The 15,059-nt window shown below is 32.3% G+C and overlaps 2 protein-coding genes and 1 long non-coding RNA gene across 3 annotated transcripts; 1 reads left to right on the top strand and 2 right to left on the bottom strand.

Annotated features, from left to right (window-relative positions):
- Window positions 1-4,980: 4,980 nt before the first annotated feature.
- Window positions 4,981-13,079, top strand: LOC133192468 (uncharacterized). The gene is made up of 3 exons (XR_009721807.1): window positions 4,981-5,206; window positions 5,336-5,446; window positions 12,991-13,079. It is a non-coding gene; the product is annotated as an uncharacterized LOC133192468 (long non-coding RNA).
- On the bottom strand, window positions 6,936-8,014 carry LOC133192609 (uncharacterized). Its single transcript, XM_061328604.1, has 3 exons — window positions 7,624-8,014; window positions 7,412-7,534; window positions 6,936-6,985 (listed from the first exon to the last, which is right to left on the bottom strand). Exons 1-3 carry the CDS (start codon window positions 8,012-8,014, stop codon window positions 6,936-6,938), a joined length of 564 nt encoding a protein of 187 aa, XP_061184588.1.
- On the bottom strand, window positions 9,629-11,881 carry LOC133192467 (uncharacterized). The gene is made up of 4 exons (XM_061328469.1): window positions 10,528-11,881; window positions 10,230-10,376; window positions 10,044-10,152; window positions 9,629-9,905 (listed from the first exon to the last, which is right to left on the bottom strand). Exons 1-4 carry the CDS (start codon window positions 11,879-11,881, stop codon window positions 9,629-9,631), a joined length of 1,887 nt encoding a protein of 628 aa, XP_061184453.1.
- Window positions 13,080-15,059: the final 1,980 nt, after the last annotated feature.

The raw sequence follows: 15,059 nt of genomic DNA, 5'->3' as shown, positions 1-15,059 counted from the left end.
AGATGGGTCGGAATGACGCACTGAATGACGGAAGACATGAGGATGATATGATTATATTTCCCCCTTTTTACTTCAGAAACATCGATGCTAGCTGCTTTAGTACACGTAATTATGACAGTTTCTTTTCTTTGTTTCCTGTTTTACCTGCATTTCTCTTATTTACTTCATATGAATGAATTCATGCATAATCTATTATTTCAGTGCGCTCATGCGTGAAAATAACTTTTATTTTAAAATTGCAAATGGCTGACATGCAGTATATGTGAATCAATCCTTCCCACACAGCTATCTAGGATGAGTTATGAAAAAGTCGGGAGAAGTCGCAGCAACACCAAGAGATTTATGAAAACGCCGTGAGATTCTGAAAATTTTGCCAAAATCCTGGGAGGCTACTACATGTATCACGGATTCCGAGAGACACGATGTGAATGGAAAGGTAAATACTATTTTATCTTGCAGCAACCAGGATTTTAATTTTTCACTCGTATCGATTACTAAAAAAATTCAAGGGCTTTACATTTTCTTAGATCAATGTGTAAAAAAAAAAAAAAAAAGTCAAGTCAATGACCAAGCTTGATTCACATTTAACGATTTATTGTGAAGCAAAAAAGGCTACATGTACAGAAAGCTTGCTACTCTTCCCGGGTTACCGCGACCGGGAAATTTTATTTCATGCATGTATGTCCAATGTTTTATTGACTTGAATTAAAAATACGCAAGAAAATAGTTATTTGTAATAAAGGCTTTCCTTACAAAATAAAAATACTATAGTATGAAATTTTGCAATTGCTTAATTTTTCCTCCAGTTTACTAGAATATGATTCCACTTTTAAAACCATATATATATCATCCTTACAATGTCAAGGTTTTGTGATTTCGGAACACCACACAGACCCTTCTTTTAACAGTTTTTATAACAAAGAATGGATTACTTTAGCCGAAGCGAAATAAATATCTTAAATTCCAGGAGTTTTGACGTGTCATACTAATTGCCTAAAAAGAGTAATTTCTAAAGAGCCGAAGACAGACTGCATCTATTTTAGATAGGAATATACAGAGATTTTTTAAAGATTTAAAATTTGTGGTTGACAATTTCATTAAGCTTCAATGTATTTGGCGTTTTACAAAATCTGGGGTGTAAAAAGATTCTTCCTAATGCTATACTCAATGTTTTGCATTCTAAAATGAAATGGAATTTGTCTGCTATTTTCCCTGAATTATATAATGCACATAGTCTATAATTCCACGGAATATTAGAAGGTTGCAAAACTACCAGATGTGGTTTGAAGACAACATAGTACTTTAGTAAAGAAATCAGTGTTGGGGAAATATGCAATTAAAGTGTCCAATTGAATTATCTTGCTCAGAAATTTTAAGAATGCTAGATTTGATTACAGATTTAATATACATAATATTTATTTATAAAGGAGATGGGAAACAAGGCGATCAAAATGTCCATAGTTCGACAATTTTCTTTGATATTTCATTAACGTATACTTTACGTAAAATCTCCACAATTTGCAAAAATCGCACAAAGATTGAAATTATTTGCCTATGAAATACATGTAGCATACACACCGTGACACTAAAGAGGACAAAAAAGACCATTTTCGTATACTATAACTCGATTTTTCGATATGAGTGGGACTTGCTCCATTTTTTTGAAAGTGTATATATATCATCAAAGTTTCAATAATTTTAATAATGAGAACTTTACTCTAAATACACAATTCACAATTGAATATGATTTTTATATATCTGAACCTAAAGGCATTCTGCACGCTTTGTTTACAGTCACATCATTATTTTTAACCGGATTTTCGTAGTAAAATGCGGTCACAGGGCAGGCACTTGGGGTATGGACCCCCCCCCCTTTTCATTTTCTTTTCTTTTTAAATCTGGGATCAAGTCACCTTTTCCCTATTTTTGAATTCTAATATGTACTATGTGTTATCGATAATATAACCCTTTTGTTTCTATAAGCTGTTTTTAAATATATCGTTTTCGACTGATACATAAAAAGAGAATTCTCTTTTTATGTATCAGTCGAACACGCATATTATAGTGCATATTAGAATACAAAAATAGGGAAAAGATGAATTGATCCCAGATTGAAAACAAAAAAAAAAATGAAAAAAAGGGGGGGGTCCATACCCCAAGTGCCTGTGAATGCGGTTAAATAGACGGCGTACGGGCGGCTGCCAAAAGGATATATCATTTGTCCGGATTACTCCTCTTACAGTAATCAAGAAAGGAACTTTTTTTTTATTTTGCAGATGAATGAAAATGTATCAGAAATGTGCATGGTACTTAGATATTAATTTTTGATTATTTATGAGAAAAATATATCAGTTGCCGATTTTAGTCATTTTTATGGCAAATTATTGCGTTTAGTGTACATCATGTGTCTGTATAACTCTTACAGTTTCCAAGGTGCAAGAAAAATACCAGTTGTTGAACTTAGTAATTTTTATGCAAAATATTGCATATACTCTATATACTCCTACAGTTTTCAAGATTGGAAGTTTTTATTTTGCAGATTAACTGTACATATATCAGAAATGTGGATGGTCTTGGAATTTGATTTTTGATTATATATATGAGAAAAATACCTTTTTTGAACTCAGTCATTTTTATGCAAAATATGTTCTTAAGATACATTGTTGTCGTTGGGATGCATGTCACTTCCAGCAGTTTGCAGATTAGAATGTTAATACACATTAGGTGAGAAATACCGGTACTGATCTCACTGACTGCTTTCCACTTGTATCTTAATAGATCTAAGGGTAGAAAACAATACCATGAAATTAAATCTCTTTAGTGAACAGTATGTATAGAGGGTCATGAAACATGTGCCAAGCTAGCCCAAGAAGTTTCGATGGCAAGGTAAAATAAACTAATTAGAGTATAACAGCTACAATTAAGTTACGTATACTTTATATTGAATATTTGTTGCATCCTGTAATTCATAATGCACTGTACCTTTGACATATTTTCGGCATGTTGGTCACAAAAGCGTAAAATGCTGAAATTCCAACATATCCAGTGACCGGGGTAAATATTATTCCGTGTACTCTATAGATGAGTAGTAAATGTCCTTATCTGACCATTACCTTCCTGTTTATGTCTGCAAAGCTCCCCTTGATAAGATTTTATCCGTGGAGTAAATTGAATTTGACTTTTCAAATTGTAGGCATGTGTGGGGAGGGGGGGGGGGGTTTAGTCTGGATCCGCACATGAGAGGGTTACATGTTTATCATGCTGTAAATTTTGAGCTTACTAGATTTACCTTCACATGTAGCTAGTAAATTCAGAATTTTTGCAAGTTAAGTGTATATAGTGGTTTGTCAAGCGGGAACGAGTTGTGTGTGTGCGGGTGTGTATGTGTGTGTGAAGTCTTATTCCGTCTGTTGATTTCTTTCATATAGGGCCTACAACATTTTTACATGATTGTCTTTAAAACAAAAACTTGCCAGAAAGATATTTGAATTAGATTTTTTCTTCATTTGAGATGAAAATTTTCATCGAATATACACGCACATGTATATATGTAGTTTCTTTTTCCAAATATAAAATCCACAAATCATCCCCTTAATTAAAACATGAAAAATGTGAATGAATTGTGCCTAATACTTATTAATAAGATCAGGACTGATAAGAATTTTAGGTGAATGTTTTGAAATGATGCAGTAAATTGACTTGAAAGAGCATTGCCAAGCATACTAATGTTTGTAAACAAAGCTTTGTATAGATTCAGAAGCTGTCATTTTGTTTCTCCATCGAATCGACTCAGATTATGATATGTACAGCTACATGGTCCGTTATAACCTTGTGTACGAGGGTTGTTCGGATAGTTCGTGGACTACTGTCATAACCTTTTTACTAAACGTTATATCGTATCCAAATTTGGTAGCAATGTTTCAACAATAAATTGAAATAAAAATGTATTAAGAAATTTTAAAATGTATTAAGAAATTTTAAAAGTTCTCTATTTATTTTAAATTTTAAAATGACGAAAATCGGATCGCGGAGTATGTCAAAATTTCGTTGTTTACAATTAATGCACTAAATAATGTCTGTAGTCATATCCACTGTAAAATTGTGCAAAAACGGAAAAATTCTAGATTTTTATATTTGGAATTACTACATCTTTTCATATTCTAAATTATGACTTAATATTATGATTCATTGAAAAGAAATCAACTTCAGAAGATAGGCAGTGCTCATTGAAAATGGCAAAAAGATGACGTCGTCACGGAGCACAAGCTCTGGATACGATTTTATGTTGTACTCTGGGAAAACTCCTGAAAAAACCCCAAAATGCTAGAGGATGCACGAAATATGTCCAATGAACGAGCCTTCCATGTGTGTGTACATTGCACAGACCATGTGTGCTTTGTATCATACGAGACGATCGTGAGATAACGGATTATCTGTAAAGAGGTGATCAAAAACTTTCAAAAACGTTAGTAAGGTCTTAAGTATGAGGCGCCGTTTTGGTATTTACTGCCAAAAAGTGATATCACCTATTCGAATAAGTGATATCACCTATTCGAATAGGTGATATCACCTATTCGAATAGGTGATATCACTCATTCAAATTGAATAGGTGATATCACCTATTCGAATAGGTGATATCACCTATTCAAATAGGTGATATCACTTATTCGAATAGGTGATATCACTTATTCGAATAGGTGATATCACCTATTCGAAATGAATAGGTGATATCACCTATTCGAATAGGTGATATCACCTATTCGTGCTGAATAGGTGATATCACCTATTCGAATAAGTGATATCACCTATTCGAATAAGTGATATCACCTATTCAATTTGAATGAGTGATATCACCTATTCGAATAGGTGATATCACCTATTCGCATTTCTTACGACAACAAATAATGAATGCTCCCTTCCTCAAGATTATCTAGATTTTCATTGGAACCGAGCAAATTCGGGCTGCGTTAGGGTCTGTAAGTCTCGTCACGTGACTCGCGAGATTTTTCGATAATATTAACTTCCAGGTACCTCACACATGGAGATGTGTATTGGGTTATGCATGTTTATGGTTTACACAAAGCGTATAAGGAAAGTTTAAGCAGTTGTACAAAGCCGAAGGGTTCTCCGACTTACGATGGATAAATTGAGGGTCGTAAAAGCTTGGGTGCGAGCAAGTAGGAGGAGAATTTCGATCGAAGTACAGGTAAACAAGTCAGAGAATGTCACCTGCATGCTTCTTGGGTATTCTTGGGTGAAATAGAAGTCTTATATTATACATTTGTATCTGATTAGAATAGTTTTGTTATCATCATTCCAACTAATTTATTAACAGATTTTTCTTGAATTCGAGGATAATGATGTTATTACCAGCTGATTAAGGAGGAGTAGTGTAAGTGTCAGATGGGTACGAACGTCATCTTGTGACAGCATCACCTTTGTTTGGGTAAATAATTTGTTCAGAATACGCTTCATTTATCAACAAAAATTTAGCTGTTGCATGTCAGTAGGTCTAGTTTTTTAAGTATTCAATGTTTGAAAGCACTTATCAGGTCCAGTACAATCTTTTGATTTAGCTATATATATAGCTTTATTAAGGTGTTCAGAATAGCTTAATTTAGCTATTTTATCACACTTTTTCTTAAATGTATACTTTTCTCAGCATGCACAAAAAGTCGCACCTTGGTGCAGTGATGATACTCAACCTTGAACTCATCTGAAATTGATGCATTTAAAACTCACTCATTAAAATCTCCTTGCATACATGTGATAATTTTTAGGTCCAAATACTGTACAGCAGTCCTCAAAATACAGGAATTTGGGTGAAAATACTGTACATTGTTCATCAAAAAACTATACAAAAAACTGTAAAAAATATTGACCAAAAATCAATGTAAGAGGTTCATTTTTTAAGCTCTTCTGAGCCAAAGGCCCAAAGAGCTAATGCTGTGGCCATTTGTGCGGTGTACGTAAACTTTTTAGAATATGGGCCATAACTCAAGAACCCTTTGGCCATTATTGTCAAATTTGTCACAGGGTTATAATCCTTGGGCCAAGGGCTTCTGTTTATACTAAAACTAGGGTTGTGACCCTTAAACAAGGGGAGATAATTAGGAAAATAGAAACAAAAGAGACTTTGTACTCAAAGTTCTAAAAGTTTTTGGGCTACATATGCAATTGATACAGTTACTTCTTCAATGAATTTATAAAGGAGGCCAATTGTGGTCAACAAGATAATTGATTAATTCAGTACATTCAATGAGAAGCAATCATACTTATCCATGCCTCAATGCACACAAGGTAGTGGACAGTTACTCAAATAATAGAATTAATCTTTTGCTTAAAAGTAATCAAAGTTGCAAAGTTGGAGCTATCTTTGCAGGTCCAGCACAATCTCTTGATTAAGCTATATAGCTTTATCTAGCTATATAGCTTGATAAAGCTATTGAGAATAGCTTTATTAAGCTATTTGGAATGTGAAATATTAAAATAAAATTATTAAAAATAAACACGAGAGAGTCGCATTATGAGTACTTATCAACAAGTTCATCCGTGCATAACAATTACTCACACACTAAAATTAAGGTATAAAAGCGATGCGTGTGGGGCGCTCATCTTATTGAAATTTTCAAGTGTATTGAACGAAGTATAAAAAAAATAAAGAAGTGTAAAAAAAGAAATTAATCGCATAATGGTAAGTATATATTTCTTTTCTCTATCACGTAACATATTATTAATCACCGAGAGTTAGAAGGTTCATCATTGCCTTCATCAAAATTTTGGACATTTAACAATGCATATTTTGTGCAAAAGCTTACGAAACTGTGTACAAAAGTACCAAATTATAGCTTTAAAATCCATGACAACACTCACAATTTGAAGTACATGTGACTTGGAAGCCCTAGTCGCCATACACAGGAAATGCACGATCAATACTAAAGCGTTGGTACTGAATCAGGCAGATCTTCATCTTCCGGGTCAGATTCTATGGAAGCACCGTAGTATTAAAATTAATGTCTTTGTAACCCATTATTTTTTTCAATTACTTTGTCTATTAAAGAAGACAAGGGATTGAATATTTATTATATTGAAGTAAGAAAATAAAATAATTATTCATATTCCAGGTGTTTCTGAAAAAAAAAATGATAATTTTACAATACCCCCCCCCCCTTTTTCGTATTTTTAATTTTATTTTATTAAAAATAAATTAAAAAATATAATATATGCGGTTATAATATCATGCAGAATAGTAAAGTAAATCCCGGGAAAAATAACAAAGGTCAAAGGAAGAGGGGCTTGTCAAGATCTGGACCTACGCCCAGTACATACATAGAGGATGCAAAAAAGCGACACGACTCCGTGTACAAGAGAAAAACCACAATCTTGAAAAAGGTATGAATATATAACGTACCTTCGTCCTTCATCACATCTTGCGAACTTTCTACAACTTCTAATAATTCTTTGTAGAAATTAATATACATTTTTTTGCCACCATTCTTTATGTCTCTTTTCCATTGTACTTTTCTGTCTTCTCCTTTTTTAACCAAAAAAAAAAAAAATGCAGCAAAACATGCCGATACGTATGATTATTTTAAAGATGTTGAAAATTTTAAATATGCATACCAGCTTCAAAATCCAAATCAAGTAGCTTCTCAATCTGTTCCTCAATCTTGGCTGCTATTTCTGGTTTTGTTCTACTTTCGATAGAATGAAAGTGTGTGCGTTCCAAACTTGTAAAAAAAATTGGTTCTAGAGAAAGTGAGAGTTTGACTGAATTATTTTTAGAAACTTCTTGAATATAATGTTGTCTATTGTTTTTACATTTCTGGGAAAAATTTACGAGTTCTTTATCTAGTGATTTGTTGCATAGAGAAGTATGATCGGTGGAGGAGAAGGGATTGGAGAGGTATTCTGCTGCTCTTAGTTCTGAACGCCACTGAAATATTTCATTTTCAAGATTGGTGTGGAAAATTGTATCATCACTGGAGTCCCTTATGTTCAATTGGGATTTCATGTTCTTTTTTATCTACAACACAATATATATATATATATATATATATATATATATATATATATATATATATATATATATATATATATATATATATATATATATATATATATAATTATTCAACAGGCTAAAGAACGCCATCTTACAAGTAAAAGTGAAATATTAATTATTGTGAAATCAGCATCTGGAAAAATGTCCACGTATGCCACACCTTATTTTGAAGATGTTAGTATATTAATCTCATTCAATAAGTTATTTATTTATTTAAAGAAGTGGTTGGATTAAAATTTTTTTATTACTTTTTTTTAATTTTAAAACACGCATTGATTATACATTTCAGCACATGCAGCGAATCATAAAATCTCCCCCCTCTAACGTTCCTAGCGCACCGCCCTCTGTTATAACAACTTCGATATCCTCTTCCTCTTCTATTACTACGAATTGCTCATCTTCTACCTCTGCTGAACTTATCTCAACCCCACACTGTTCTACCTCGTCAATACCTCCTATACTATCTTTAAATGCACTCTCCCCACAACCTTCTCTTGCCTCTCCCTCTCCTTCGTTTCCATCTCCTCAACCTACTTTTCTCCCCCCTATAACTAACTCTAAATCAGGAGAAAAGGAAAAGAGATCAGATGGATATCAGACTTCAAAGAAGAGAAGGATAGTTGTATGCAAGACCAAATGCACTCAGACTGAAACAATAACGACAAAAGTTCCTGAAACTTGCAATGTCTGTTTGACAACACAGGAACGTGGACATTGGGTTGGGTGTGACCGTGCCCGTTGTGGGTATTGGGTCCATGATGAATGCATGGGCTTTTATTTTTCTTCTAATACCATTGTAAAGAAAACAAAGTTTAGGTGTCCCATCCACAGATAAACAACTATGTTATGTCTGTAATAAAATTATCTTCCTACTATGTTTGATATCATTTCTTTTTATTTTATTCATTTTTATTTCACAAAATGTTTGTAAAATACTTGCATCTTCTAATGTATCCAGATTTCTGCAACATTGCATCCAGTGTTTCTCTTTTGGCGCACCGCTGGGAAGCCAACTTTTAGCCTGTCTATTTTTGGCCTCCAATATAAAATCACAGCCCTCTCCTTTGCTGGTATTTCCAGATTCTAAATATTTATTTTATGTACAGTTAAACATCGTTCTTTGAAACCCAATGATACAGAGAAAAATTCTATATATCCTATGATTCAAGATAACAAACTTAAAGAGATCAAATGGTTGTTAATTTTAGGTAAGTTTTACGTATCCATGGTATCTGAGATAAAGAAATTAAAGAGATAATTGAGATAACCATTGTTAACTGTATACATATAACAATACTATTAATTAACATGCATGTTTATCATTAAATATGGAGTTTCAATCAATAATTTAATTTTTGTAAACCCTAGTTCAAACAATATGCTGTTTCAAACTGTCCATAATATTTTCTCCATCTTGACGTCATGTTATTTGCACAGAAAAATTATGCATTGTGACGTCACGTTTTTTATCCAATCAAGTCATGTGTACGAAAATTTACAACCTCCTTCTAACTAATGAAATCTCCTGTTACAAGGTAGATAGAGTTATTGTTTATATTAAGTGCGTCATTTGGCATTTTTGTGCAGTTGAGTTAAGACCATGCAATTCTTACGAGTGAAGGACTCGTGCTCCTGGATGAATTTAAGGACTTCAGTTGGTGCACATACTCTCATAATGATGTCTAACAATTCAATCTGTTGATAGTTGGTTTTGGACACACCAAAGTAAAGGGGAGAAAACTTCAGTCTGGAGGCCATAATGACGTTACTGTTATTACGTCGTATCCCTGCTCTAAACAAGTACACTGCTAGTGCATACGTAAATATGGACTCCAGCAAGAACCTGCATTACAAGTACGTAAACTATGCATTATTATGAAATCCAATATTATATTTTTTTATGAAATCCAATATTTTCCTGTATATATATATATATATACAGGATTTGTTAAATTGTAATTTATCAAATAATTTTTTTTACATGTAGTTGGGATCCTTTACTTCCTTACACCAGGCGAAAAACCCTTTCCCAGAAGGTTCCATTTCCCTTTCGGAGCAATGATACACGTAGGGGTACAACAATTCATCTCCTATGAATAAGAAATGTCTAAATGTATAGATGTATTTGAGAAAAAATAAAAAATTATTTACATTTATGTTTACAGACCTGTTCCAAAAAGAAGAATTTCAATGAACTGCATGGCTTTGTGGTGATCATTGGCATCTAAGCAGGATTGGAGTGCCTTTGGCGATCTGTAGCCTAATAGTTTGGCCAAATCTACCCCTATGACTTGCCATAAAAGCTTTATAACAGCTGTAATATATATATATATATATATATATATATATATATATATATATATATATATATATATATATATATATATATATATATATATATATATATATATATATATATATATATATATAAATCGTTCAATTTTATTGCACCAACAATAAAGTACCTTTGGACATATTAATTTCAACATGTCCCAGTCCAGGTTGGAGGAGTATATCTTGAAGATGGGGGTTGTCTTTTATGATGCGATGAGACAGAAGGAAAGGAAGCCCATCACAACCTACTATACTCCATTTTCTATGATCTGGAATTCCTGCAGTACACTTCAAATTTTCTAAAACAACTTGAACAGATTTAAATGAACAAGGATTAACTGATATTGGATTTCCCATTTGAATTGTAGGAGAAGTAGTATGGGAATTTGATATAAAGGAATAAACATCAACCTGGGATCTGGAATTATCAGAAAATTTCTTCTTCTTGTTTTTTAAAAGATCGGAAACGATGTCCTCTGTAGAAGTTAGCCCTGGATGTTGCTGTTGTAATAGAACATTTATCCTGTTTTCGATGAAATGTTCTCGAAGTGATCTAAATAAATTTTCATAGAAATTGATGAATTCTACAATAGCACTGTATTTATCAGAAATTTGAATGTTATAAAACCAGTGTCTGGGAGAGAAATTATTGACAAGTTGTAAATCTGTCGTGGGATTAGGAAAGAAGTGGACAACAGTAGTGACATAGCTCAAAATAGCTTTGGCATCATAGCGCACCCTCCAGTTCCTCGCTAAAACTTGGTTGTTGTCGAAATATGTTATCACGTCATGCTGAAATGGAATGGTTATTGGAGTGGTTGCATGTTCTTCTATCCATTTCAGAACAGACGTGTAACTTCCGGCGGGATGAGCACTGGAGTACATATTACATACTGTTTTGCTATTTGACATGTAATATGTTAAGAGATTCAAACTAAATGAAAATGGCATGATTATGTTCGAAGAAACAAGGCAGTACAAATGTTCAATAGCAAACACAATCTTAGTTTTTTCTGTAGATGATAAATCACACATCTTTTTCCCACACAAAGACAATAAAAATGAAGATACGACATTGTTTCTTTCAGAAATCCACGTATCAATAGCGGCAGATGTTAAAAAATCAACATTTTTGTATTGGCTGAATATATTTTCATTAAAATCGTCTTTCATCTCTCTGCTTTCTCTAGTGCCAATGGCTTCCACAATTTTACTCACATTCTCATCAGATATGTTGTTTGTTTTAATTAAATTAACTATTTGCTCAACAAGTTCGTTTTCAATGTCTTTTCCATTGGAAATTAAGTTTTTCTCGCTGTATGCAGCACATGCTGTACATAAGTATACTGACCTTTTGCACAGATGACCATTTTCAATGAGACCTTCAACAACAGAAGTTTTGAATTTCTTGCTGGAAAGTCTGTATATTTTAAAAGTCTCATCTTTTGAAAAGTTAGTATGTTGTTTACAGCTACAAGCTGGCATTGTTATCCTGAAAATAATTAAATGTTGTCTACTAACACCCCACCCCCCACCCCCCTCAAATAAAATAATCATATAATATAAATTATGCATTTTCTGTCTTAAATATGCACTAAAATAATATATTATACGATTAATTTATTCCCTTTCTTAAATTGTAATCAAAATCTTCCCTTATTGATCACCGTTATAACTTTCATATCAACAATTCATTTATGTATTATTAATAAAAATGCGTTTCCATACTTTACAAGAAGATGACGGATAAATTACCGTTATTCGTGTTTCTTCTGCAACTACGTTGAAGACAGCATATCCGGTGTAGAGCGCCAGGAGAGAATTTAACTAACGAAGCTCCAGTGGGTTAGTTTTCATGATTTTTTTCACATAAACACTTAAATCATCGATTTCCCAACGTTTCATTGTCAACAACAAACTTTTCAATAAGGTGAGCGCCCCACACGCATCGCTTTTATACCTTAATTTTAGTGTGTGAGTAATTGTTATGCACGGATGAACTTGTTGATAAGTACTCATAATGCGACTCTCTCGTGTTTATTTTTAATAATTTTATTTTAATATTTCACATTCCAAATAGCTTAATAAAGCTATTCTCAATAGCTTTATCAAGCTATATAGCTAGATAAAGCTATATAGCTTAATCAAGAGATTGTGCTGGACCTGCTTTGATTTTGCTTGTTGTTTCGATAGCCCATAGCACATATATGAATAGTCAAATACATGCAACTTTTTGTCTATTTCTTACTAAAATAATTTTTGTGAAAAAACTGCATATAAATAGCTAAATCAAGCTATTTTGAATAGCTTAATAAAGCTAAATAGCTATTTCAAGCTATATAGCTAAATTAAGAGATTGTACTAGACCTGCTTATTTCCCAATCCCAACGATAAAACTTTCTTTATATATTCTGCAAATTCTCTCTGCATTTATCATTGAACAAATTCATATGACTGCAATTATATGACCATATTCTTCAGTTTAGAGAGCATGTTATAGAGGATATTTTGGTTAAAGTTTTGGTCTGTTTCATGCAGTGTTTGAAATATTCTTTCATCTTACACAATTGTATACATTAAGATTTATTTTATAGCTAAAATACAAGAGAACTGCAGCATCTAAGACTACATGTACATCGACTTTGAATAATTTACCCGGTATATCCTCAAAAAGGCAACTTAAATACAGGTATGAAATTGATGTCACAAAATAAGTTTTTGGACTTACATTTACTCTTATAATTCATATACATATAAAGCATATAAAAAATAAAAATAGAAAAGAATTAAAGGTTCATCAGATGACAGCTCAATCATGTATGGAATATTATTAGGCCAAATAAAAAAATATGTGTGGTTCCCATTACCTGACCGTCCCTATTTTAGATCCCCGACCCTAAACTTTTTTTCGGCAATATTCATATTTATTTTCCGGAATTTTCCGTGATTTCCGTCATCCACTTCGGTATTAGTTTTAGTTCCAGCAATGGCGGCCTCCAAGCAAAAATCGTTTCAACACGTAGTGCAAGTGTTTGATGGTGTTAAATCTAAAGCAAGCTAGCATGGCGTGGCAGTATACCTTTTTCCAGCACCATGTTTTTTTGTTTGTTTGTTTTTTGGTTGCCAAAATTAAATAAATATGCCCAAGAGTGGCGAGATTCAGTTAGTTGCTCTGTTTACAGCTGGTTTATAACAAGTGCATGCTGATTAGCCCCTTTATTATTTAATGCACGCAAAGGTGTGAAGTCAGGATAGGAAATCACTTCTCGCTTGAAAGCACACAGACAGCTGGCCAGGTAACGTTTTTTGGAGTTAGGGGGAAGATAACATGAGAAAACATTTATTTGATTGCATTGATTACGCAAGAATTAGCCCAATGTGTAAAATAGATTAACTTGTAAACTATTAAATAATTTATATCAGGATCATTTCTTTTAAACCGAAAGTAGAAAAAAAAACAGTTCATGAGGAAAAGTGAAAAAGAAGACTGCTGATTTTACATGAATAAAGTCAACTTGCAAAACACCAATATATATGAGAAATGAGCTTGGAAGTATGAAGTCTTCAATGAGGCAAAAAGGTTTCATGAAAGGATTTAAAATTTTAATAATATTAAATATTTGTAATTCTGACAAATTTGAATGATTCTATGTCATCTTGCTTAGGTGATTTATTTTGTTTTAAACATTACTGTACAAAGTGTAGGTGTCACATTCTTTTCCTCTGACAGCTCTTAGCAGAACTCTCATGTCCGTTTTCTAGTTTATAGTTCAGAATTTATTATTAAGTAAAATAAGAACTGTTCTGGATAAAAGTAATTAATTAATTTCATTTATAAACACTGATTTTAAAAAAAGGATGTTCACCTTGGACTTTATTTTTTACAAAAAGAAAAGATTGTGTTTTCATTATTTTTGATTTAAAAATATTTGTTTCATATTCATAACTAGGGTGCCCCCTGCCAATGTTGACTAGTATATTTAACGCCACATCGAAATGCCACTTATTTTCTCCTTCACTCTGTTCATCCACATATAAAACATTTCTTTTCTGAACCATAGTTGGAAAAGACTGAATTCAAAATAAACAAAACATTTATTAGTTATGAGTTGTATACTCAGCTCTTCACAAAATATTTGTTTTTTCGCATTCTATAATGTACAATTTTAGATTTTATATACCTGTATAAAGACTTCTGCAGCAGATTCCGATAGAGAAATCATGATCTATATTTAAGATTTAATGTATAATGCTTAAGATATCCATTAATTTTACTTATAATATACAATTCTGAAATTAATATCATCCTTTAAAAACAAGGATAGCACATATCATCTTCATAAACACTTAACATTCTTAAAAAAGAAAATATAATATCCAAATAACAGTTAAATAATTCAATTTGCTCATGCTGATTTTCTTCAAACATTGTATTTTCTAGATGAGTATGAACTCGAATGAATAGAATCAGCAAACAACTGTTTAAATACCCAAGACATTTTATTCACACATTAAAGCACATATCTAATCCATATGCTTAAGAGAAAACATATCTAACACTCTACACATAAAATAGTTCACTTATGCTAACGAAAAGAAATAGGTATTATTTAGAAAAATTTAGAAAATCATTTTGTACTAAAAAAAAAAAAAAATAATAAAA

Source organism: Saccostrea echinata, unplaced genomic scaffold (assembly GCF_033153115.1).
Source record: "Saccostrea echinata isolate AGI-Se365-2 ecotype Australia unplaced genomic scaffold, CSIRO_AGI_Sech_v1 ptg000025l, whole genome shotgun sequence".
In the NCBI taxonomy this organism is placed as follows: Eukaryota; Metazoa; Mollusca; class Bivalvia; order Ostreida; family Ostreidae; genus Saccostrea; species Saccostrea echinata.
Note: the sequence above shows the minus strand (reverse complement) of the source record. Positions and strands in the feature narration are given on the sequence as shown.